Here is a 25757-nt window from a genome sequence, read left to right as displayed (position 1 = left end):
GAGTAGATGAGCTGAATTTTGATTTTTGAATGGTCAGCTCCAAAATTTCGCCAGTTCAGCTTGACCTGCAAACTAACCTGTCCTTTCTCACATACTTCAGCTGCCGGCCGGACTTTAACATTAGAAGCCGGCGAACACTGCATCTGCATCCATAAGAAATAGTGTAGGGTAATGCATCCCCCTCTTCTATCATGGCCGGGCCTTCTCTGATTTAGCTATCTTAAGTTTTAACCCAGCAAAATCCCTTCCTTTAATCTCTTTTGTGTTCATAGATCGGCGGTTAGGTCCTAAAATCAAATGTGTCGGGACATCTATTCTTGGTGACAGACATTGGTGCACCCCTTGGTGACCCATCGATAGTTAGGTGTAGATGCGGACAAGTCCCAAGAGGGGATCTCGGTCCGTGTCATCGGCTCCTCATAAGACCGCTCTCTCTTTTTTTTCTCTCTCCTCTCTCTCTCTCTCTCGCCCTGTATCTGGAATCCTTTAAATTTCGGTCTCGTCTCGTATCACCAGTCCGATCTTCTTGTTCTTCTTCGTCGCCGCCGTCGTCGTACAGGTCCCTATTTTTTAATTCCTCCATCTCATTTATTTATCATTACCAACTAATCATGTTTTTCCGTTTTCTAGATTAGTCTGATTCGGTTTAAATTTCCGGTCGGTACAGGCTCCTCTTCACTCATATATGGTGTTTGTTTTGTGTTTAATATTCTGTTGAATCTTCGATTTTGGTTGTTGAAACCGTAACTGTGTTCGGATCCTAAGTTCCGATTCTTTCTTTCTTTTTTTATGTAGAACCAGAGAAATAATAGATCATATTACTCTTCGCATCCTAGATTCTTCTTCTTCTTCTTCTTCTTCTTCTTCTTCTTTCTGCTTTCTGCTTTTTAGAAGTTTTTATTTATCGTTTTAAAAAATAGAAATACGATGTTCGTCATTTAATTGGAGCAATATCCTTTTTAGTTAATTCTTAGGGACGGCCATTTGAAACGAAAGAGGAAGGATGTTGGGGATTATAAGGCAAAAAGTTGGTTCTGCAGGCTTCCCTGCTTCGGTAAAACCCATCATTTCTACAATTTAACATTTTCTTTTGGACGTATGCTTCAATTTTTTTCCTCACCCGGTTGAATTCTAATCTGTTTATTTGCTTTGCTTTGATTGAGTAGTTTGTTATATTGTTATCTTTTTTTGTTCTGATGGATGCTTTTTATCAGATCGTGGGACAGGCCTTGCAGAGGGTCCGGCCTACCGCATTTGCATCACGCAATTACTCGACTGCAGCCAAAGAGGTACTTGTAGTTCTAGTTAATTGCATCTTCAGTGCAATTGATACAGAATTTACTTAAGCTTTATATTCAATATTGTTATGGGTTGGTTTCTATTGTCATATATTGTGGAATTGTATGTCCGGAGAGACTCATATTCTACACCCTTATGTATGCATATATTCAATTGCACACTCACAATTTTGTTACTCCAATGCAATTAATGCACAATGCTTCATTGACAAACCTGCAATTAAGAGGGTTTTCTCTAGAAATGTCTCTTGAGATTTTGAAGAAATACTACTGATAGTTCCATTTGCCACATTTAGTTTCCTTTCCTGACTTGTTGACGAGACAAGGTAGACAAATGATTCTAGGTGAAGGATAGATTGCATATTGTGGGAGAGTTCTCCAACTAGAAAACTAGATAGAGAGGGGGTAATTTGCTTGTTTTCCTGGCACCAGAGATATTCATCTTCTTATACTTTTCTTTCTTTCATTTTTTTCCTGTTACCAATTATCTCAATATCACCAAGCCTACATGTTTCCTTTCCTCGAATATCTTCTTAATTTTTCTAGGAGCCTGGTAGCAATATGGCATGGAATTTACTACTACAATGCCTGTGCTAGTGCTACCACTAAATTAAATTGTTTGTGAAATATTATACACCATAAGCTAATATAGCATGTGGTCTTCTTTAGAATTTCATTCTTACTTTTTTCTTTTCTGGATCTAATAGCATAATGCTTCTTTCCCCTTCCAAAAAAAAACGTGTTCTTTCTTTACAATCATGATCACCGTATCTTTTGCATATTCTTTTTCTTTCCAACTCCATTGAAATAATAATCTTTCACAGATGACAGTCCGAGATGCCTTAAATTCTGCACTTGATGAGGAAATGTCTGCTGATCCTAAAGTGTTTTTGATGGGTGAAGAGGTAATTAATGAGAAAAAAAAGTTGGGAACACTTTGTCATAGCTTGCTCCTTTATTGCTTTCTTATGTTTCTTTCCTTCCTGTACTGCAGGTTGGAGAATACCAGGGTGCATACAAGGTTAGTAATACCCAATGGCTTTATTGTCTGATTTTTCCAAAGATCTTTTGGAGAAGCATAAAATGGCTTTGTCATATTTAAAGTATATATTTGCCTGGGTTTTCTTCTCCTCTAATTGTTATCTTTAACCTGCATTTTCCAGATTTCTAAAGGTCTTCTGGAGAAGTATGGTCCTGAGAGGGTTCTTGATACTCCTATAACAGAGGTTGCTCCTGATACCTAAACCATCCATTTGACGTGTTGTTTCTTTGCAGAACTATCATAGTTATTCCATTAACCATTAATATTTGTCAATTCAACATGCCTGAGCTTGCCTAAATATTCTTATTTCTCTTCCATTTTAGTTGTCTTCTTGCTTTGTTTATTTGTATTTAACTTTCCGCAGGCTGGTTTCGCTGGAATTGGAGTTGGTGCTGCTTACTATGGTCTTCGTCCTGTTGTAGAGTTTATGACATTTAACTTCTCCATGCAGGTTAGAGTTATTTTCTCATGTTCACTTTTGGTAGAAATGATATTTTAGGGCCATCACCCAATATGGGTCCTGGATATCCAGGATCTTGGGAGGGGTAGACACTGGGTATGGACCTAACTTCACAAAGTGATTACTCTCAGACTTGAACTTGTGATCTCATACTTGTCATCCCATGATATCAAGAATGCATCGAGCATGGCCTCTGGTAGAAATGATGTTGATACCCCCTTTCTATCTTGGTTTTAGGCACCAATTGAATAAAACTCACCTTTATTATAAAAAAAAAAATTCTATTTCTCTGCTATTGTTTTTGAACTGTAGATAAAAATCATCTTTCCATGAATCTATATCTAGTGGTGCCAGATTTGTTAATGAGTGATATTGATCTTTGCCTACAATAGGCCTTATAATAATATGTTATTTGTATAAATAGTGTATATGACACTGAAGGGATAGGAATTGTGGAACAGGATTTATGTAGCTTTGGACAAGATGTTTTTGAGTTTCTATAAAAAATTATTTTATACATTATGCATGGAAGTTACATTTTCCTTTATAACCTTCATTTATAGGTATGGATATAACAATGTATTAGGTGAACATAAAAAGGGTTTTGCTTCCTGTTACAAGTCTTTGTTCACCATTAAAAGAAAAGTAGCTTGTTCTTTTCTTCTGACTCACTAGCATTGAATTAAAAGTGGAAGACTGAAGGACTATAACTGTTTATAGCATTTCATTTATAGGTATGGATATAACGATGTATTAGGTTAGCATAAAAAAGGTTTTGCTTCCTGCTAAAGTCTTTGTTCACCATTAAAAGAAAATTAGCTTCTTGCTTTCTTCTGACATACTAACATTGAGTTCAAGGTGGAAGACCGAAGGACAGACCATAAGTGTTAATAGCAGCCTGAACCAACTTGAGCGAGGGGATGAGGGATGGGAAGGGATAGGAGTAATTGACTGTGGTGGAGGTGGTGGAGAAAACATCTTACTGTTTTTATGATATCTCAAGAAAATAGAAGCAGAAATGACCTTTTACATGAAGAGTGACAAAGATTATCTTTCTAGTGGTGTATCTTAGACATATATTATATAATAATATAAATATTTTTTTTGAAAAAGGTAAAGTAAAAGCCCCAAAGAAGGAGCAAAGACTTAGAACAGACTCTCAGATTACATTACAATTCAAACACACTATTAGACCTTAATGGAAGCCTTTCACGCCTGCAGTCCAAGACACTAATTTTCCCACTGCACATGGAACAAGACAGTCTGCCTCCTTTGCTTTATTTTGAAAGATTCTTCTGTTTCGCTCTGTCCATATGGAACTGATCACAGCTGCAGGGATAGCCCACCAAACAATTCTAACCAGCTTAGAAAGAACTTGCAGATCCCAACTCCATAACAATTCTGATACCTGCTTTGGCATGACCCAGGAAATACCTTCAGAAGAGAGGAAATGGCTCCATAATCCTGCCACAAAAGGCAATGGATGAAAAGATGGTTGTTGTCCTCCTCTGCTTGACCAGACAACTCACAAAGCATGTTCTGAATCAGAATTCCTCTTCTTGCCAGATTCTGTTTAGATAGGTTTTGTTAGAATGTTAGAGTGATGTTCGGCTGATAAGAGTTCTTATTAGCCCATTCTTATGTTTAACTTATCTTGTAACTGGGCTTATGTTAATGGGCCTAATCCTGTTTAATGATTTAAGTCATCTGGGTGTCCCATCACTAATCAGGGGCATCCCAGTAATTTCTTGTACCTTGTACTATATTCATCTATAAATAAAGAACTGGTCGACTGGCTAGGATAGTTCGACATTTTCAGCATCTCTTCTTCTTCTCCTCTTCTCTGCTACTTCAACTACAGTGGTTCAGCTTTCATGGTATCAGAGCATTGAGCACTTTCCTGGTTACTGCTGACGCCATCTCATCTTTCTTGCTGTAGTTCACCTTTTTTTTTATCTGGGTTGCTGCTGTGAAACCCTAGGGTTGCAGGAGAACAACACAAGGTTCGACCTAGGGTTTCCCTTGGTTGTAGGGCGCAAGGGAGGTAAGACCCTGAAGCTGGAGTCCTACTAGTTTCTAGTAGTTAGCAGCTATTCGGCTGCTAAGAAGAGGTCTGTATAGGACAGACCTAGTTGAGGACTGATTTCAGCAGTCCTAGTGTTGTCTGTAAGGAGGGAAACTCCCTTTACAGTAGCAGTACTCGAAGTGCAAAGTGGAGTCTACATAGCACAGGTCGGTTACTAGCCCAGAACACTTTTAGCTGCTGTAACAGAACCTGCATCAGAACTGGTTCAGAAAAAACCTTTACAAGACTGTGGCGACTTCAGTTACTGATCATTTCCAGGTCGGTTACCAGCCCTACTCCAGCTCTGTGAACTGGTTCAGTTACAGAATTTTTTTCTTGCTGCTGTACCCGAACTGGTTTAGTCCAAGTGAAGCCTATCCTGTGTGCTATCAGCACTGTGAACTCTGTGACTACTTCGGCCAGCCCTAACCAGAACCACCAACAGTACTGTAAACAACTCCTTGACCGAAGTCAGGATGTCATCACTATCCAGTGAAGTTTCTTCTAAAGATAACAGACCTCTTATAAGGTCTTCAAACCTGGAGAACCCTAATCTGCATAGCTTGCAGATTACAAGTGTGCTATTGGATGAATATAACTTTAGAGAGTGGTCTGTCTCAGCAAGACTGTTTATTACCTCTCGTGACCTCACTGGCTATTTGGATGGAGACAAGAAACAACCAGAAATTGGCAGTCCTGAATACACCGTGTGGCGTAAGGAAAATGCCACAGTCATGTCTTGGTTGCTGGCCTCTATGACTCCTAGGGTGGCCAGAACTGTTCATCACTTCCCCACAGCTGCTAAAATTTGGGAGAAAGTATCTAAGACATATGGCCAGAAAAAGAACAATGCTAGAATCTACAGGCTGAACCAAGACATTGCAGCCCTAAGGCAAGGAGACATGTCCGTGGCAACCTACTTTGCAACACTGGAAGGCCTCTGGGAAGAGCTTGACCACCATTTGATTTTGGATTGGGAAAATGCTAATGATAAGGGGAGGCATGATAAGCAGATTGAGGAGGGCAGAGCCTTCAAGTTTCTGGCGGGTCTTGACCCTGTATATGAAGGTATAAGGTCACAGATTCTAGGGAGAGATGAATTACCTGAGCTTCACCATGTCTACTACCTGGTGAGGAATGAAGAAGTAAGGAGAAAGGAGATGCAAGTTGACTCCCAGACACAATCAACAGAACAACCTGGAGAGCATTCAGCCTTAGTCTCCACTAAGGGGAATAGATTTTCAGACAAGAAGTCCCTCAAGTGTACACATTGTGGTGGTGAGAAACACACAAAGGAGAAATGTTGGGTCCTGTACCCTCATCTGAAGCCAGCTGCTCTGAGAAAGGACAAAAGGCAACAGAAGGGCCACACAGCAAGTGGGAATCTTGCCACCAACAACAGTAGTGACAACTCACAGAGTATTCAGACAGTGTCATCTTCCACCGCAAGGCAGGCTGCCGACTCCTCTGGACCAAGTACTTTGGGCTTCACAGCTAGTGAGGTAGAGATTCTCAGTCGGGCATTAGCCCGTCTGAAGAACAATTCTTTAGCTTCCACCTCTCTTGCCAAATCAGGTACAGCCTCTGCATTTAGTGCATCTAGTTCCATTAATTCTACCTCTTGGGTGATTGATTCCGGAGCCACTGACCATATGACACATATGTCCTCCTTATTCTCCACATATCATTTGTTGTCTGGCCAGGATAAGATGAGAGTAGCTGATGGGTCCCTCTCCACCATCTCTAGAAAGGGGGTGGTTGACCTAAGCAAGGATCTCTCTCTTAAATCAGTCCTACATGTTCCTAGTCTTACCTCAAATCTGTTGTCTGTTTCAAAGCTTACAAAAAACTTGAACTGCAGTATAACTTTCTTTCCTTCTCATTGTGTCTTCCAGGACAGATTGACGAGGAGAACGATTGGGAGTGGTCATGAGTATGGGGGCCTCTACTACTTTGATGAAGATGTCAGCTCAGCCATGCAAGCTTCTACTACTAGTCCGGAGAGTGTGGAGTCAATAGCTAGGCTGCACTTGTGGCATGCTAGGCTAGGTCATTTGTCCTTTTCTTCCTTAGCAATGTTGTTTCCCGAATTATGTAAGGGCATTTCGAGTCAAAGTTTAATTTGTGATGTGTGTCAAATGTCAAAACAATGTAGATCAATGTATCCAATTTCTAGTAATGAAATTCAAGCCCCTTTTGACTTGGTTCATTCTGATGTTTGGGGTCCTTCACCCATTGTTTCCATTGATGGCTTCCGTTACTTCATCAGTTTTATTGACCATTATTCTCGGTGCACTTGGATTTATCTATTGAAAGGACGTGAAGAAGTTCCCCGGATAGCTATGATGTTTTGCAAGATGGTTGAAACACAATTTGATAAAAAGATCAAGCAATTCCGTTCAGACAATGCAGCTGAATACTTTGAAAGATCCCTGAACTCATTCATGGAAGATGCAGGCATGTTACATCAATCATCGTGTGCTTACACCCCTCAGCAAAATGGGGTCGCTGAGCGCAAGAACAGACATCTATTGGAGACAGCTCGAGCCCTTCTTTTCCAGCACAATGTGCCCAAGCAATATTGGTCTCAAGCTGTTCTCACTGCATCATACCTGATAAATCGGATGCCATCTAAGGTACTGGGTATGAAGACCCCTTTCTCTGTTTTGTGTCCCACTCTTCCAGAATTTCCTCTTCCCCCGCGGGTTTTTGGTTGTACATGCTTCATACATGTGAAAGATCCAAAGAAGACCAAGCTGGATCCTAAGGCTACAAAGGGAATATTTTTGGGGTACTCTCCTACGCAGAAGGGGTATAAGTGTTATGATCCTGTCTCCAAGAAAAAATATGTCACCAGGGATGTAGTCTTTTTTGAGTTTCAACCCTATTTCGAGTCTTCTCAGAATCCTCTTCAGGGGGAGAGTAGTGGGTTGGAAGAGGATTCTCATTCTCCCTTCCTTTTTGTTCCCATTTCAGCACCTTCCACTACTACTAGCTATAACATTCCAGGTCAACCTAGTGAGACTTCCACTGTGCCAGTTGCTTCTCCAGATTCGGCTGATACTTCTGAAGGTTCCAGTAAACAAGAGAAAGAGATACTTACATACAGTAGAAGGAAGAAGGCCCCTCAACCTCATGATTGCAACCAGTTGAACTCAGATCAATCTGTCTCTGCAATCCAAGGTAATTCTGATTCACTCAATTCAGATTTGGATCTTCCTATTGCTCTTCGTAAACCTGTTCGTTCTTGTACCACTCGGCATCCCATAGCCGATTATGTTTTTTACTCACACTTATCCCCTGCCTATCATTCCTTTGTGTCTGCTCTTTCCTCTGTATGTGTCCCTTCCAGGTATTCAGAGGCGGCATCTGATCCAAGGTGGAAAGAAGCCATGAATGAGGAGATGAAAGCCCTAATGAAAGCAAGGACATGGGAATTGGTGGACCTGCCAGAAGGGAAAGGCACTGTTGGGTGCAAGTGGGTATTCACAGTAAAGCACAGGGAAGATGGGTCAGTTGAGAGGTACAAGGCCAGACTCGTGGCAAAGGGGTTTACACAAAAGGAAGGAATTGACTACAAGGAAACCTTTGCCCCAGTAGCAAAGCTCAACACAATCAGGGTTCTACTGTCACTAGCAGCAAAATTCTCTTGGGAACTTCATCAGCTGGATGTGAAGAATGCCTTCCTAAATGGTGATCTTCATGAAGAGGTATTCATGGAACCCCCACCTGGATATGATGTTGGAAAGAAGGTATGTAAACTAAGGAAAGCATTATATGGTTTGAAGCAATCTCCCCGGGCATGGTTTGAGAGACTTTGTTTGGCCATGAAGAAAGTAGGGTACACTCAGAGCAGTGCAGATCATACATTGTTTACAAGGAGACAGGATGACAAACTTACAGCACTCATTGTGTATGTGGATGATATGGTGATTACTGGAAATGATGTGAGAGAGATGAAGAGGCTGAAGGAGTTCTTAGCTTCAGAGTTTGAGATCAAAGACCTGGGAAATCTGAGATACTTTCTTGGAATTGAAGTTGCTAGATCAAGAGAAGGAATCTACATATGTCAAAGAAAGTATGTGCTAGATCTCCTAGAGGAAACAGGCATGATGGGGTGTAGGCCAGCAGACACTCCAATAGAACCAAGCCATGGATTACAAGAATCAATGGGTGAAGAATACTGTGATAAGGAAAGGTACCAAAAGTTGGTAGGAAAACTGATATACTTATCCCTTACTCGGCCAGACATTGCCTATGCAGTGCATGTTGTCAGTCAATTCATGCACTCACCAAAGACCCCTCATATGAGAGCAGTGGAAAGAATCCTCAGATACTTGAAGACTTGCCCAGGGAAAGGAATTTTATTCAGAAAAAACAGCAGACTTGAAATTGAAGCCTACACTGATGCTGATTGGGCTGGGTCTGTTGGAGACAGAAAATCAACCTCAGGTTACTGTACATTCTTGGGAGGAAACCTAGTCACATGGCGTAGTAAGAAGCAGAATGTTGTGGCTAGATCAAGTGCAGAAGCAGAATACCGGGCTATGGCACACGGGGTTGCTGAACTCTTATGGCTCAGGACTCTCCTTAATGAGCTTGGTATCAAGACAGAGGGTCCTCTCAAGCTGTATTGTGATAATAAAGCTGCTATCAACATTGCCAACAATCCTGTGCAGCATGACAGGACAAAACATATTGAAATTGATCGACACTTTGTCAGAGAGAGAATTATTTCAGGAGAACTCTGTGTGCCTTGTACTCCATCAGAGATGCAGATTGCAGATGTATTAACTAAAGGGCTGGCATCAACGAAGTTCAGGGACATACTTGGCAAGCTAAACATGATTGATATCTATGCTTAGCTTGAGGGGGAGTGTTAGAATGTTAGAGTGATGTTCGGCTGATAAGAGTTCTTATTAGCCCATTCTTATGTTTAACTTATCTTGTAACTGGGCTTATGTTAATGGGCCTAATCCTGTTTAATGATTTAAGTCATCTGGGTGTCCCATCACTAATCAGGGGCATCCCAGTAATTTCTTGTACCTTGTACTATATTCATCTATAAATAAAGAACTGGTCGACTGGCTAGGATAGTTCGACATTTTCAGCATCTCTTCTTCTTCTCCTCTTCTCTGCTACTTCAACTACAGTGGTTCAGCTTTCAGGTTTTTATCCAAAACTATCACCCACAGCAGAGCATTCACTTTGAGAGGAGGAATATGAGTCCAGATTTTAGCAGCAGGAAAATTTTCAATTCCTCCACCAGATAATCTTTTGGCAAATGAATCACAGTGAAAATTCCATCTGCATTCTGCTCCCAGATCCAAGAATCTTCTTCCAAGGGGTTCAAAATCTGACTAGAAAGCAAGTCTAACAGATCCACCACTTGGCCCACTTCCCAGTCTTGGAAAGGTCTTCTGAAAGCAGGACTCCAGGCAAGACTATTTCCAATCAATTCACAACAATTTGCCACCATTGCATCTTGCAAAATATTAATTAGTAGAAAAATATTAGTTGCAAAATGAGAAATTAGGTTTTTCTTAGACCATCAAAAAATTTGAATATCCTTAAACTATGTAATCGAGCTGGCTTCTCAAAACTTCATTGATCTAGAGAAAGCATAAGATAGAGTTCCTAGAGAGATGTTATGGAAGATAAACAAGAAAGGAGTGCCAAATAGTTATATGACCTAACTATGAATATGTGCCAGGGTGCAACATCTAATGTTAGAACATCTATTAGAGAGACATAAGATTTTATAGTCACAATAAGTCTTCACCAGGACTTAGCATTTAGTCCTTATTTATTTGCACTAGTCATGGATAGATTGGCTAAAAATATTTAGGAGATCCCTAGTGCTTTTTGTTTGTTGACGACATAGTATTAATTGATGAAACTAAGGAATGATTAAATGCAAAATTAGGTTCACGGACAAATACCTTAGAAATAAGAAGACTCAAAATAAGTAGTACTAAAACAGAATAGACTATATAGGCAATGTAAATTTAATAATAATAAGATTGCAAATCAAGAGAAGAGTGTTGGGCAATAAAGAAGCAACATGTCCAAAAAATAGTATGGCAAAACTGTGAATGTTGAGATGGATGAGTGGGAAAACTAGGAAGGATAGAAATAGAAATGAACTCATTTGAATAAATGATAAAATGAGAGAGTAGATTATGATGGTGTGATCACATAAAGAGAAGGACATCTACATCACTTGTAAGAAAAAAATGACGTATTACAAGTTGAAGGGGCTAGAAGAGCTAAGGTCAGCCTAAAAAAGATGTTGGTTAAGTGGGAAAACTAGGAAGGACAAAAAATATAAATGAACGCATTTGAATAAATGATAAAATGAAAGAAAGTAGATTATGATGGTGTGGTCACATACAAAGGACATCAACAGCACTTTTAAGAAAAAGTGATGTATTACAAGTTGAAGGGGCTAGAAGAGCTAAGGTCAGGCCAAAAAAGATGTTGGTTGAAGTAGTGAGAAATGATTTAAGGGCTCATAATTTGACGATGGATATGACACTTAATAGAATGAAATAGGGAGACAGGATTCATGTAGTTGACCCCATATAGTTGGGACAAGACTAAGACGATGGTGGTGTCATGGTGGTGGTAACGGTTTATCCGCTTCAACATGTTTAACATTGTTGTCAAGGTGTTGCCTAGGCGACTAGGAACCCTTGGCTGGGTGCCTCGCCCAAACGCCTTGACTTTTAGCAACTAGGCACCCTTCTAGGCGACTAGGGACCCACCTAGGCGACAAAAATGACACGGTGGGCGCCTTTTTATAATATCATTTATATTGTTGTATCTTATTAATGTATGTGTTAATACATTTTATTATATGCTATATATATATATATCAATTATACTTTGTTTTAATGTTTTACTATTGAAATTTAAAAGATCAAAGGGTTTTGAGAAGAGAAAAAGAAAGAAAAAAAGAAAGAAAGAAAGAAAAGAAAGAGGAAAGAAAGAATAGAATAATAAAGTTCTTTTTTCTATTCTCTCTCTCTAATTAAATAAAACAGAAACTCCATCCTTGTTTTTTTTTTCTATTTTACTTTCCATCTTGAATATTTATCATGTAAAGCTAATAACCTTCTTTAGCTACTAATTAATATGAATTCGCTCTATTAAATACTTATTATAGTAGTATTATTTTTGAAAATAATGAAATTAATATATGTAAAAGATTTTTATTTTTTAGATGTGATGATTTGCCACAAAGAAACTAGCCAAAAGTCAGTTTTTTATATTATAAAATTTTTATCGCCTAGGTGCCCTAGTGTCACCCAGAATTGCCTCGACGCCTTGAAAACTATGATGTTTAATATATTTGTATTTGAAATGACCAAGACATATCATACCCCAAGGAAGTTGTTCTGATCGGTCTATTACTCTATTTCAAGTGGGGTATTAGAAAACTAAAGTTAAGTAAAAGTAGGTACTTGTAGAATAATGTAACTTTTAGTTCCATACTTAGCTTCCAAGTTTGGGAGCGAAATACAATACCACATTGTTCCAAATAATTTTCCTGAATCGTTGTTTCAATCCATACGGAGCTTTTGATAGAGGATATGATCCCTGATTGAGTGTAACAGTGAAACAGGATTCATCTAATTGATTCCATCTACTTGAGATAAATTTGATCATGTTGGGCTGAGTTTAATATTACACCAAATAATTTACCTTCATATTTTGGACAAAGTGGTAAAATATAAATTTCACTTGGGATATGTGTGTGTGGGCAGGTTTGTGTGTGCACACTGGGAATGACAAAATCTAAAATGAAATCATTATTATGCTCAATATATGGCCATATGGGTATGTTTGGTTACTGCAATAAGTCCATCTTGTGTAGCTTCCTGTGGAGCAATAATTATCTTAATTTTTCCTGCTATTTCATTTTCATCCATTCTAGAACTTCCTAGGCATTCTTTAGCTGTAGAATATACTTTACCACCAAATAAGATGTGCAAGGCAATCAATGAGCTGCCTGCTTTTTAAGCATTGTTAGAGGATGGAAGCTGGTTGTATCTTCCTCTTCTGTTAGGATGAAAGGTTTCATCCTAACAGTTGGGGGAGTTTTTATGGATGAGCATTGGACCATATTAGCCATGTACTCCAGACCAATGGGCATGAGAGACCCTTGAGGGTTGTTGAACTGTTATCAGCTTTGCAAGGTCTAAGATTGGGAAGATCTTTATTAGAAGATCTTTATTAGAGCAACTTGCAAGTAGTGGGTTAGCTAAAAAACAAGGACCAATACCAACAGATGAAGAGCATTAGATGCTTGACAAGGGACAGAAATACCACTTTTTCATGGGTTCAAAGATCACCAAATTGCTTTGCCAATACTCCAACCAGGCAAGGAGTGGATAGGGAGCAATTATTTTGGTCCTTCACATGTAGAATGAATGAAAAAGAAAAAAAAAAGGATTAGCTGATCTGTTCAGCTTATTTGACTAAGGGATGCTGGACATACTATGCGTAGTCATTCTTTCATTCAATTTAACAATGTTTCACAGTTTTCCATATAAAATGAGTTGTTTTTAATGCTGTGTATTTGTTCTGGAGTAGTAAGTTTTGCCATGAAAGAATAGTTTGTGCTCTGTGAAACAAGCTCCATATAAATAAAGACATTCTTTTATTGTTGTTCTATTGGTCATTAGAGGACATCTCATAAATGGTTAATATTTGTTTATGTGATGCTTATTTTACAAGAATTGTGATTAATGATTATTCTACTTCTAGAACTTCTAGCAACTGAAGAAAAGAACATAAAGGGAACAACTTTTGAAACAACCATCTCAATTCCTTGAAATTTGATTTCATATTAAAATACTATGTGCTCTTAAAAGTACTCCAATCCTGAATTCATGCCAGTGCTTCTGTAGTCATGGCATTACGCTGATGTGCTTTATATTTCCCATGTCACCTGCAGTATCAGACCATGCGCTTAATAGATTGTGGAATGTGGATGTTGAATTCATCCTCATAAACATTGTTCTTCATGTTTGTGATTTTTCCTTGCATTAATGTTTATGTCTTTCATCCTCATGTTTGTTTTATTGTTATACTGTCTTAGTTACCTAAAATATTATATATTTTATACCTGCATAGAAGTCATCATGAAAATTGAATATTTCATACTTCTAATGTAAATCCAAGTCTCATTGCACTAACTTGGTTTGGTTGACTCCATATAGTTGGGACAAGGTTTTGTTGAGTTGAGCTTAGCAATAATTTGGCTTGGCACTTGTTGTATGCAAAGTACTGCTTTCTGGATTAGATTCCATATGGTTTGAGATTTGGGTTCTGCTGCAGGCAATTGACCATATCATTAACTCAGCCGCAAAATCGAACTACATGTCTGCTGGTCAGTTATCTGTACCTATTGTTTTTAGAGGACCAAATGGTGCTGCTGCTGGAGTTGGTGCACAACACTCCCAGGTATGCGTCTCTCTTGTAGGTCTAGAAATTCGTTTGCATCTTATTCTGCTGTGAACAGTGATTTAAAAGGCTCACCTCAGGCGCATTTTAGGGTAGGCGCCTCGCCCAGGTCCTAGGCACATGCCTGGTGTGCCTTGTGCCTCAACCCAGGCATGTGCCTTTTGAAAATTTGACGCTTTTTTGCTTTTAGACGCTCACCGAAGCTTCAAGAACCCCCTATTTGGTAATGTTGTTCATTCATTCATCCTAATAAAATCTCTTCTTAAAAAGCAATTAAAACTATAAAATCATTATTTTTTTGTGTGAGAACTAAGAATTTAAGACCTAACGTGGAATTGTTTGGTCTTGCCTTGAGGGGCGTGGCACAAAGGTGGCTCATAAAATCAAGAATGTAATATGTTTTACATCACATTAGCTACTTGAAGTTATGCAATTGAGAAAAAAAGAGATTGTGGGTTTGATATGGTTGAAAATGTTTTATGTATTTGATTTTATTTTTAAATTCTCAATTGAATATGCTTTACATGTTATATTTATGTATTTTAATTTTAGATAATAGGTTTTTTAAAACATTTATTTTAAAATTTAAGTTTATATTTTTATTAGTATTATGTTTAATATTTTTTAGCTTTTTTATTTTTATTTTTGGTGCCTTGCTTAAAAAGGCACATGCCTTGCCTTGCGCCTTGCGCTTCAAGTGCAAATTGACCCCTACGCCTTTTTTTGCGCCTTGCGCTTTTAAAACATTGGCCATGAAATGAGGCTACTAATGTGATACTCTCTAGACTAACATGTGATGCCTATGCATCTTATCTTTCCAGTTTTGACAGGGCTGACGTTTTAAACATTATATATCAATGGAGTTAGATAACACTTTCAGTTCTTAAAATTAGGTGGCAAAAAACGAGTCTAGGACTGATGCAACTTACGTGTGAAGAAATAAAAAGAAGAAATATGCTCAAAGAAATGGAAAAAGAAGAAGGAAATTGGATTGAACTTCTTTAATATAAGGTAGATTACAAAGAATTTGTAAGGTTGGGGACTCTCTCAACTCTCAAAAGAAAGCTCTAAGCTTCACAAAATAAAAAGAAAGAACTTGATTGCCTCTAGCTTGAGACTACAAGGCTTTATATAGAGAACAAATAAACTAGTTGGAGCATTAAATATAAAACTACTTGTTGGAGCATTTAATAAAACTAGCTATTAGAAATCCACTAACCAAAGTGGCTGTTGGAAGCCCATTAGTGAGTTTTGTCTTCTCCTTTTAAAATGTTCTAGTGCTTCTCGAGGTATGATCTTGATCTTCATCAAGGAAGGTGCAAGTTGGTGTTATGCCCCTTTAGATGCCACATGCTGCTTAATGGAACTGATCACATTAAATGCTGTCCACTTTTATACCTGTACTTATTGGATGCATTGTAAGCATTTGCCTTAGATGTTGCTTATGTTAGGGCATGACATCCTACCATCCTGTGTTACTAGTGGGCCTTGATTTGCATTACCGAATTTTCTAAAATTTACTAGAAAAGGTTTCTTGCAAGAGGAAGTTAAGGTAGATTTTAATGGAAGGGAATTCCTTTGGTTGTTGATGAACCTCATATTACATGATAGTGCCTTGTCTTTGGTGACCCCTCTAGTCTAAGCTCATAAGAAATTAGGTCTGGGAATTGAGTAATCACTTCTTAATTTCCTCTTTTTAAAATAAATTTCCTAGACATTGAATGAGATGATTCATTAGAAAATAAGGGACTTGAAAATTCAGTATCATAAGTATCAATTGAAGTTCTTGGCAATGTGAATCAAATCCGGTGACTCCATAAGGGCAGTTGTAGAGAGTAATGGTAGCGGAAATTTGAGGAATCAGGTGCATCTTGGATCTCATAGGTTTGATCGTTGAAGATGGGTGACTTTTATGGATAATAGTGTTTGTGTTATTAAGTGAAGGACGTAGAAAGTTTGAGGAATCATATGGAGCTTTTAGAAAGATGTCTTGTTGGTAGGTTTGTGTCTTGACCAACATGAGGAATTGGTTGAATCTTGGGTTATAGGACTGTTCGTTGGTGATTGCAGTAAAAGCTTTTTTTTTTGTAGTGCAGAGAAGATGCCCTTAATGTTCTTAGGTGGGAATGGTCTCTTGGCCACTCCTCAGAGTTTTGAATTGATCTCTAGTTAGGGATGATATTTCTAGCCCGGACCCTCTTGGCGTGTTATTTTACATTATATATTATTTATTCATACACATAAGAACGTGCAAGTGCACGATTTGGGTAGGCTATGCAAGCACACAACTTCCTTAAAGAATAGCTGTGCATTGTGTACAACATCAGATGTGTTGCTACAAGGAATGAAATGATCCATTTTGTAGAAGCAATCAACCAAACATAGATGGAATCATGTCCCTGTAGAGTCTTAGCAAGGCCTAGCACAAAATCAATGCTAAGGTCTTGCCAGGGAGAATGTGGAACACGGAGTGGAATGTTGAAACTACAAACCAGTATTTTGTTTCCTTCCCTTTGCTATCTAACATGTATGACATTGCTTCATAACCTTAGCTACTTCCCTTTTGAGTCTAGACCAATAGAAACGATCTTCAACCATTGCAATACCTTTGTCCCTTCCAAAATGACTTGTTGCACCTCCTAAATATAATTCTCAAATTATCTCTTCCCTAAGTGAGGTATTGGGAAGACAAAGATGAGTGCCTTTGAAGAGAAAGCCATCATGTAATGAAAAGTCTGGGTATGTTGCTTGCTGTCCTGACTGCAAATCTGCATAGATAATGCTGAAATCTCGACATTTTAGGGTAGTCTCTTTTGAGCAAATCAAAGCCTACCACTTGTACAACCATACTAGAGAGAATATAGACCACTCGGCTAAGTGCATCTGCTACTTGTTTGGTCACAAATTTGTATTTTTGGAGGAATGCAATCCACATCTAGCATGCCATTGATTCGACCTCTTTTGAGAACTAATGTGCTTCAAGGCCTCATGATCTGAAAAGAGAACAAATTCTTTGGGAATAAGATAGTATTACTAATAACATAAGGCCCGCACCATTACAACATAGAATTCCTTGTCATAGGTGCTGTATTTTTCTTGGCTTCATTAAGTTCCTCACTAAAGAAAGCCACTGGGTGATTCTTTTGGCTAAGAGTTCCTCCAATCCCAACATGAGAGGCATCACAAGTTACTTCAAATACCCTTGAAAAGTCTGGGAGGCAAAGGACTGGTGTTGCTGTTAGCCTTTTTTGACCTCTTCAAAAGCCTTGGTTTCTGCATTAAGCCATAAGAACTGACCCTTCTTGATATATTTAAATTTATAGGCCCAGGAGTCCAGCCTAGGCCTGGGCCGACTTGGTCTATAATCATCCCAATCATTGGTGTCCATTGGTGGGCTATATGCCAATATCAGAATGGCATATACTTCAAACTAGTTTGGATTATCATAGCAAGCATTTCCCTCCATGGCTCCATGCATGGTTCTTACCAATGTTTATAGTGATTGGAGAAACATGTGGGCAACTTAGAAAGGTTGATGAAAATAATCTCAACTGGAAATTCATCTAATTTAGGTGGATGACATGAATGCAATCTCCCACTAGATGTAGAGTTGTCGTTTGTAGGTAATGTTGTAAAAAAGAAGAGGGAAAATGGAATTTATTGTTTTGGTACAAACCGAACCACTACAAGCTACGAAACAACAAGCTGAAGGTGTGAAACAATGCGAAAAAGGTTGAGTTGTGCCTCCTTGTCACTCCTTAAAATCGCATTTCCCCATGCAATTGGAAACTTGCAAATCGGTTTCAAACATCCCATGGGCTTTTGGTAGACATGCACTTGTTTACCATCCATCCTTGAATTACTTTAGAAGATGCTTAGACTATTATGACAGAATTGAATCAAGTAGCAATAACAGTGTGTCACCGGGTTACTTAGCTCTCTATTTGTAGAGTTTAGAAGCACCTGAATAACCACAAAGACAACCCAATGAATAGAGGTGTCTCTCTCCTGAATAGTGTCAAACACCTATTCAAAGAGACACAAATAAGAAGACACAATTCATCAAAAAAAAAAGAAGACAACCATTTAAAAACAATGGGTCGTATTAAGTAGATTAGGCAATGGTTAAAATGGTTAAACAACTTAAAAACATTTAAAACAGTACTGGCTTAAAAAGGATACGGTGTGGTACTTATAAAAAAAAGGGATATGGTGTGGTGTGCATGTACACCCACAACCATGCTTACGCCCCAACCTGGCCTAGCTTGGGTCAGCACTTGTGTGTGCGTGAAAAGCACCCCCAGCAACTGTTCAAAGAGACACAAATAAGAGGACACAATTCATCAAAAAAAAAGGAAGACAACCATTTAAGAACAATGGACCATTTTAAGTAGACTAGGCATTGGTTAAAATGGTTAAACAAGTTTAACTTAAAAATGTTTAAAACAGTACTGGCTTAAAAAGGATACAACTTATCAAAAAAAAAAGGATATGGTGTGGTGTGCATGTACACCCACAACCATGCTTACGCCCCAACCTGGCCTAGCTTGGGTCAGCACTTGTGTGTGTGTGTGTGTGTGTGAAAAGCACCCCCAACCCCCTATAAGCATGTAAGAACAATGTATAATTTATCCTCCCCCATTGGGTCTCTACCAAAGGGAGAGAAAGTTATCTTATTAGGTGGACTCCACTTCCTTTCCCAAGCAATGTGGGACAAGGTGTTTTCACATGCTCAAGAGGTTAGAAAAGAGCTAGGCAAAAGCTCTTCAAAAAGGGAGGGAGAGAACAAGAGAAAACAGTTAGTCATTTGTTCATATCTTGACTGTGGACCATTTGAAGAGTAGAGGATTTAACATGGCTAGTATGTGTTTCCTGTGCAAATAACAAGAGGAGACAGTTATTTGTTCATATCTTGCACAATTTCTGGTTTCGTATGGAATCTCTTCACAGCATTTTTTGGGGAAAGAAATTTTCAGCCAAGGTTTCCTTCAGAAATTTTCTCATCATGGCCAAAGCTCAGTGGCAGTAAGAAAGCAAGGTTGATTTGGAGCTGCATACTTTTGCAATCTGCTTGAACATCTGGAAGGAAAGAAACAGTAGAGTGCTTGAAGATAAAGCTTGGAATTTGGATAGGCTGGTGGCGGCTGTTGGCAAGTCTGTCTCAGAATGGGTCTTGGTGCTGCTAGAATTCAAACAAGTCAATAAAGTGGACCTTGGATACAGGCTTTGCAGTTAGTACAGAGGTCCAAGCAGTTTTACAAGGGGCACAGATTGCTAAAGTGTTGAACTTCGGGAGTTTTGTCATTGAAGGAGACTGGGTGGCTGAAAGAACCGGAGACTATAGCTTGATCTTTCGGGGGAGCAATGAGAAGATTCAAGTGGCTAACTTCCAATTTAACAGTTAGAATTCAGTGGGAGAGGAGATTGGCTAATGGGCTGGCAGACCCACTAGCTAAGCAAGGGGTGCACAGGGATCACTTATTCTGGGCTTATTAATTGTAATTTTGCTTTGTTTTTGAGGCAGCATCTCACACCTCTTTGGGGAACTCTTTGCTTTGTCGTTAGTTCATCTTGATTAATTTTAATGAAATGCTTTATTGCTTATCAAAAAAATTGTAATATGGATGATTTGTTTTGACTTGTATTGGTGTTTTAGTGTTGCCTTAACACCTGATTGATTGTAATACTTTTTCTTTTTAATGAAATTTTTACTTTTACTATCAAAAAAAGGGAGGGAGAGATTGATTCATGTATTTTCAGACTCGCCTCCAAAACTAATAAATACAACAGTTCAGCAATACAAGCTTAGGATTTTGGTCAAGGGAAAGGATCTATTTGTGGATTTTTCTCAGCAGGATGATGCTAGAGAAGCCAAACAATCTCGTGGGTTGAAGGTTGAAGAAGATGGAGATAAGCTTAATGGTAGTGTGTGTGTGTGTGTGTGTGTTATTATGTTTTTTTTTTTTTGATGAATAGTGAAAGGGGAGTTTTGAAACTTTGCAGCATATAGTAGGACATATGAGAGCTTCTGGATTTGAAAAGTTGGTTCGTTTATTGTGTAATGGTGTCAGCAATAATCTTGTTTTTTCATTGAGAAATGGGGATGCTTTTATGGGGAGGAGAAAGGTTCAGAATGGTGGAACTTTACAGTTACAAAGGGTTAGAGGAAATAAGATATCCTGATGTAATCTATATTGGAACCATGATTCCAATCTAAGTAGCTGAAGTTCAAGATATGTATTCAAAATCAGCTGATGCTAGAGAAGTTGTTTCAGGTAAGGAGAGGAGGAAGGAGTCAACCTGAGATGAGATTTGGCCAAATAGCTTTAGAAACAAAATATCCGATGTGGAGCAACATAAGGTCATTGGGTGTTCTGATCTTGAGGTTGACAAGGAGAGATCATTGGGGCAGAGCTGCTGGAGCTGGATCCTCATTATGCCAAAGGTGTGGTGTTAGAGGATCAGGTAGAGTTCATGCCAGATTTTGTTGGGAAGATCAATGAGTGTGTTTCTGCAGGAACCCAAAACTTATTTGGTAGTAATTGATCAGGTACACAAGGTTGACAAGAAAGCTGACTGTTGACAAAGACATAGGGTTAAGAGATTGAGTATTTTCTTCCTAGGAGGTGAGGAACATACCAGATAAGTGTTCAGGGAAGCCTAGACAAAGTTCAACTATCAGGTTGGTGAAAGGACGTTCAGGGAATAGAAAAAGCAGATATGACTCTGGCTTGTAGCTGTTGTGTTGGGAAGGGATTTTGATTAGTATAGTTGAAGATTTGAGGTCTTTTAGAGTGTGTTGGCTAAAGGACTGCCTGATAGGATCATGAGGGTTGTATATCAGGTTGTCTTAGGTACTTTTTTAGTCTCTTTCTGGTGGCCATTTTGTATGGTATAGACACTCCAATTAGAAAGTGGGGTGGGTGTTGGCTTGTTTGAATTTGGATGTGTGAAACCTTATCATCTCTGTTTGTACCTATTCTGTCTTTTTCTTTTAATATTGTTTTTTTTTGTAAAAAAAAAAACTAAGATCAAGAAATCTTTAAATTACAAGAATGTAGAGGTACAGGGAGATTCTAAGGCTGTGATGAGCTGGTTCATACAAAACAGCACAGACCATTAGATTCATAGGCATGCAATAATGGAGGTAAAAAGACTAGGATGAGAACTGGGAACAAAGACTGATATCAGCCAATAGTATGGTGGATGCTTTGGCAAGACAATGACTGGACAGGAACCAATTGTATTAGGAAGTAGTTTCCCAAGGAGGAAGTTTCTAATTTGAAAGTTAAAATACAAATGCGTTATAAATGGGTGCTGGGCACACTTTTGTATATATTCACCTCGGTTAAATTTAATTACATTAATTTTCTATCAATATAAATGAATACTGCCTTATTTATTACTTTTACAAAGCTAAGAAGTAAAAAAAAAAGGCAAAAACAGTGGCAGGAAAAAAGGGACTATAATAGATTCTCTCTCTCTCTCTCTCTCTCTCTTCCCCATTTCTATCCATCCCTCTCTTCCTGTTTCCTGGTTCTATTGATCATTATTGATGGAGAATCATGTATTTTATGGACAAACTTAACTGCTTCCCAAGGCTTTAAAATTAGAAACATGCAAGTCCTGAAATTTAAATTTGGGCCTTGGGCAAGTACATCTCGAAAAACTAGATTAATTGGGAAAAGATTTCTGGAGCAAATGTTTAAGTTCTTACATACCATTTCTTAGTCCCTGAAGAACATTTCTGTATGATTTGCAGTGTTATGCAGCATGGTATGGTTCTTGTCCTGGGTTAAAAGTATTGGCTCCATACTCATCAGAGGATGCTCGTGGCCTTCTAAAAGCTGCTATAAGGGACCCTGATCCTGTTGTTTTCCTTGAAAATGAGTTGTTGTGAGTAGTTTGACAAGTATGATTGTGTGATGAACTGATATTTGTTAGATTGTTATCATTGATTTGGCACTGTCAATGTGAATGCTGTGCTTCAGGTATGGTGAGTCTTTCCCTGTTTCAGCAGAAGCTCTTGATTCTAGTTTTGTTCTTCCAATAGGAAAGGCTAAGGTCTGTTTTCTATGGATACCTAGAATATTTTGTTGAATCATTGTTCTATAGGCACCTAATAATTATCATTATCATCGCATTATCTATGTTTCTTTGTCTTATGTTTACCTTTGATAGATTGAGCGGGAAGGAAAGGATGTTACAATTACTGCTTTCTCAAAGATGGTTGGTTATGCACTTAAGGTTTGTCTGACGTTCTTCTAGCTGTATCATTTTCATATTTGATGCATTAGTGTAAATGATCTGGATATATCATCCGATTTATATATATATTGTGTTTTGTCTTGGGTCCTTTTGCCTGCAGTTGGTTTAACTATGGTTAAATTGGATTCTGTGGTAGGTAGTCCAAATCATCATTTTATAAAGATATCTGGTTGTAAAGTTTCAATTGCTTTTGGTAATGTATCTAGATTGATTGTGGAATCTCCTAAGTATGGTGTTTATTATTAACTTTTGTCATATTTTGATGTTTTAAAACTGGACTGATGGCTGGCCCATTTTTTCTAGGTTGAATGGGTTGGCCCATTTTACCAATAACATACAATATAACTATTAAATAGGATTAGGTTGTAGTTCTAACCTTACTCATATATGTATTTAAAGAATGATGGAAGGGGGGAGAACTGCTGACAAATAACAAGAGGGCAGTGAAGGTTGCCATTGGTGCAGGTGCTTCTACTAGACCTACCTATGTTGGTTTCTTGGTGATGGGTTGAGCAGTTCAACCATCCTAGTCGATGACAGCTGATAGGTTGAAAACCCTTGTCTGGATGGGAGTTTGAGCTTACCTTTGATAATTGCTTTGAATTTAAGATTCAGATGTCATGAATTTTATGTCATCCCTTCTTTCTAGTTATAGGTGTGAATAATGTTAATTTTAAGCTGATTTGGTACCTCATCAAATCATTATGAGTTTTTTCTTGACTCAAGAAATTTATTTACAGAAGTGAATCAGCTTGTTGGCACAACTGTCAAACTTTAGGATTATTGTATGAGTAATTTGAAACTACTTTTATTTCTTTTCCTGCAGTGCTATATGCATAGACCTGTTCACGGCTGGGTTTTGGCAAAATCTAAGCCCAAGCCCAGCCCATGGACAGGTCTATACATGCTTGAATGTTGACCATAAGAGGGTATTTTGTATTAGTTGAATACTTGAATGCATCAGAAAATCATGATAAGTATCTAAAATGCTAATGCCCATTGTTTTGACAGGTTCTGAATCACATGATTTGTGGTCATTATTGGTTTTACCTTGGGGGAGGGGGGTCATCTAGTTTTCTTTTGTGATTGGTTTTATATTTCTTGTTTTACATCTGAATTTTAATTGTCTTAGTTCTTTTGGATGTCAAGTTCCTGGATGTTTCACAACCTCAGCTGGGAACTCGCAGTCATTTCCCCCTTAGGCTGCATTTGGTTGCAGTGCTATCTTATTTGCACTAGACAAATGATTGGGAGTGCAAATGAAAAGAGTGCAAATTCCAGTTTAATTTTGTTTTGGATTTTATTTCATTCTATTTCACATCATGTTTTACTTCATTTGTACTGTAATCAAACAAAATAAGGTAAAATTTGAAACAAAAATAAATCAGAATTTGCACCCAAATCATTTGCACTACCATAATTTGCCTCAGTGCAAATTTATTTGCACTGCAACCAAACACAGCCTTAGCATTTAATTGTAACAATTAAACGAATTTTTCATGTTTCTATGTTGGTCCTGGCAATGGGGATGAAAGCTACATTGAATGTGCATCTTTGAATTTTCTTAGAATGTCTTTATAATGAACAATCTCTAATTCATGTCAAATACACCCAGGCTGCTGATATACTTGCAAAGGAAGGAATTAGTGCTGAGGTAAAGTCATATTTAAAAGACATGAAAATCCACACTTCTCAAATTCTTTCTTAGGTTATCAAGCAGCGAGCTTGAGACAAGCTTCAAATTTTTACTATTTAACGGTTTATCGGTTGATACAGATTATAAATCTGCGTTCGATCAGGCCACTAGATAGATCAACAATTAATGCTTCTGTCTGGAAAACCAATAGACTGGTAACAGTTGAAGAAGGATTCCCTCAGCATGGAGTTGGGGCTGAGATCTGGTTTGCTCTTTTTCCTGCTATACCCACTCCTGCCCATATTTATTTAGGCTTCATATATTTACTAACGAGTTGTGGTTCTTCCAACAGTATGTCTGTTATTGAAGAGAGCTTTGGCTATCTTGATGCACCAGTAGAGAGGATTGCTGGAGCTGATGTTCCCATGCCATACGCTGCAAATTTAGAAAGAATGGCCGTTCCACAGGTTGGTCTCTCTCTCTCTCTCTCTCTCTCTCTCTCTCATGAGTTACAGTTCTGTCTGACATGTATTCATCAACTTTGAAGCCTGCCTCATCCTTTGGTGCAAATTCTAGGTTGTGTATTTATATGCTTATTTGCATATTTAGGACTTGCCTATTATTAAACGGTTATGAATTCTAGCAAATCATACTGTTCGGACCAAGATCAAATGTGCTTATAACAGTAAATCAACCATTTTCATTTGGATGGTCACAGAAAACATAGGGTAGCTAAGAGGTGAAGTATGGTCTTATTTGATTAGGTTGATACTGTTCTAACAATATTCAATTAATTGTGGATCTGGCGATCTTGTGTGCTTCTTTCAAGATCCAGACCACGGAAGTTCCTGGCGAACTTTCTGTATGATAAGATTGCATGGCATGAATAGTGCGTGCATAGTGCCTGATGATGTCTCAAAGGGATACTGACCCCTATGACCATCCAAAGCTATGAACACCTATTGTATATGCACTCCAGAATCTGTCCTCTTGTACTACAACTGGGCAACTTTTTTCTTATAGTTCTTCAACCTTGAAATTTAACCACAATCTATTCTTTCTGGATGATGGTTTTTACAGGTTGAGGATATCGTTCGTGCTGCAAAAAGGGCATGCTACAGATCTGTTCCCATGGCTGCAGCCGCTTAGGAGCAGCTACTTGGCTTTTTCTGTTTTTTCCTTTTCTTATTGAACTTGTCAAGGGGTTGCATTCATGAAAGTTCCGAAAAGCTTAGTTTGCTGTGGAAAACATTTAATTTGGGCCCTTTTTAGAAGGGCTTATTGTATTCCTTTTTCTCCCCATCCATTATCGGGGTGGGACTGCGCATTTACCTGAGAGCCCATTGGACACTAAGAAGATAATGAATTCTGAGACGAGCATTTTGATATGCTTGGTCCTTTTGTTTTTTGTATAAATGCCCATTGATGATCATTGAATATGTAATTGGGCTACTGTGTTATGTTGAAATTCCTGCATATGCAGATTTTGTTGCTATTTCATTCAGGTTTTATTTGAA

The 25757-nt window shown here is 38.4% G+C and overlaps 1 protein-coding gene across 3 annotated transcripts; it reads left to right on the top strand.

The window, feature by feature from the left end:
• LOC104592796 (pyruvate dehydrogenase E1 component subunit beta-1, mitochondrial) lies at window positions 1-25757 on the top strand. 3 transcript variants are annotated; one of them, XM_010252287.3, is made up of 15 exons: window positions 1-168; window positions 964-1054; window positions 1215-1289; window positions 2123-2203; window positions 2293-2319; window positions 2462-2524; window positions 2705-2791; window positions 14211-14336; window positions 22099-22232; window positions 22328-22400; window positions 22518-22583; window positions 24220-24258; window positions 24381-24505; window positions 24593-24707; window positions 25321-25757. In XM_010252287.3, exons 2-15 carry the CDS (start codon window positions 1004-1006, stop codon window positions 25387-25389), a joined length of 1131 nt encoding a protein of 376 aa, XP_010250589.1. In that variant the 5' UTR covers window positions 1-168; window positions 964-1003; the 3' UTR covers window positions 25390-25757. The 3 variants fall into 3 exon arrangements, with proteins under 3 accessions (XP_010250589.1, XP_010250588.1, XP_088756302.1); XM_010252286.3 differs by lacking the exon at window positions 1-168 and adding an exon at window positions 192-559; XM_088900176.1 differs by lacking the exon at window positions 1-168 and adding an exon at window positions 561-657.

The sequence above is a fragment of the Nelumbo nucifera genome, chromosome 3 (genome assembly GCF_055504915.1).
Source record: "Nelumbo nucifera cultivar China Antique chromosome 3, China Antique-T2T, whole genome shotgun sequence".
Lineage (NCBI taxonomy): Eukaryota > Viridiplantae > Streptophyta > Magnoliopsida > Proteales > Nelumbonaceae > Nelumbo > Nelumbo nucifera.
Note: the sequence above shows the minus strand (reverse complement) of the source record. Positions and strands in the feature narration are given on the sequence as shown.

Excerpts from the sequence above, each read along its gene's own strand:
- LOC104592796 (XM_010252287.3), top strand. The coding sequence starts at position 1,004 with ATGTTGGGGATTATAAGGCAAAAAGTTGGTTCTGCAGGCTTCCCTGCT. Across the intron at positions 2,320-2,461 it reads AATACCAGGGTGCATACAAG|ATTTCTAAAGGTCTTCTGGA; the intron begins GTTAGTAATACC and ends TGCATTTTCCAG. Across the intron at positions 24,506-24,592 it reads GGAGTTGGGGCTGAGATCTG|TATGTCTGTTATTGAAGAGA; the intron begins GTTTGCTCTTTT and ends TTCTTCCAACAG.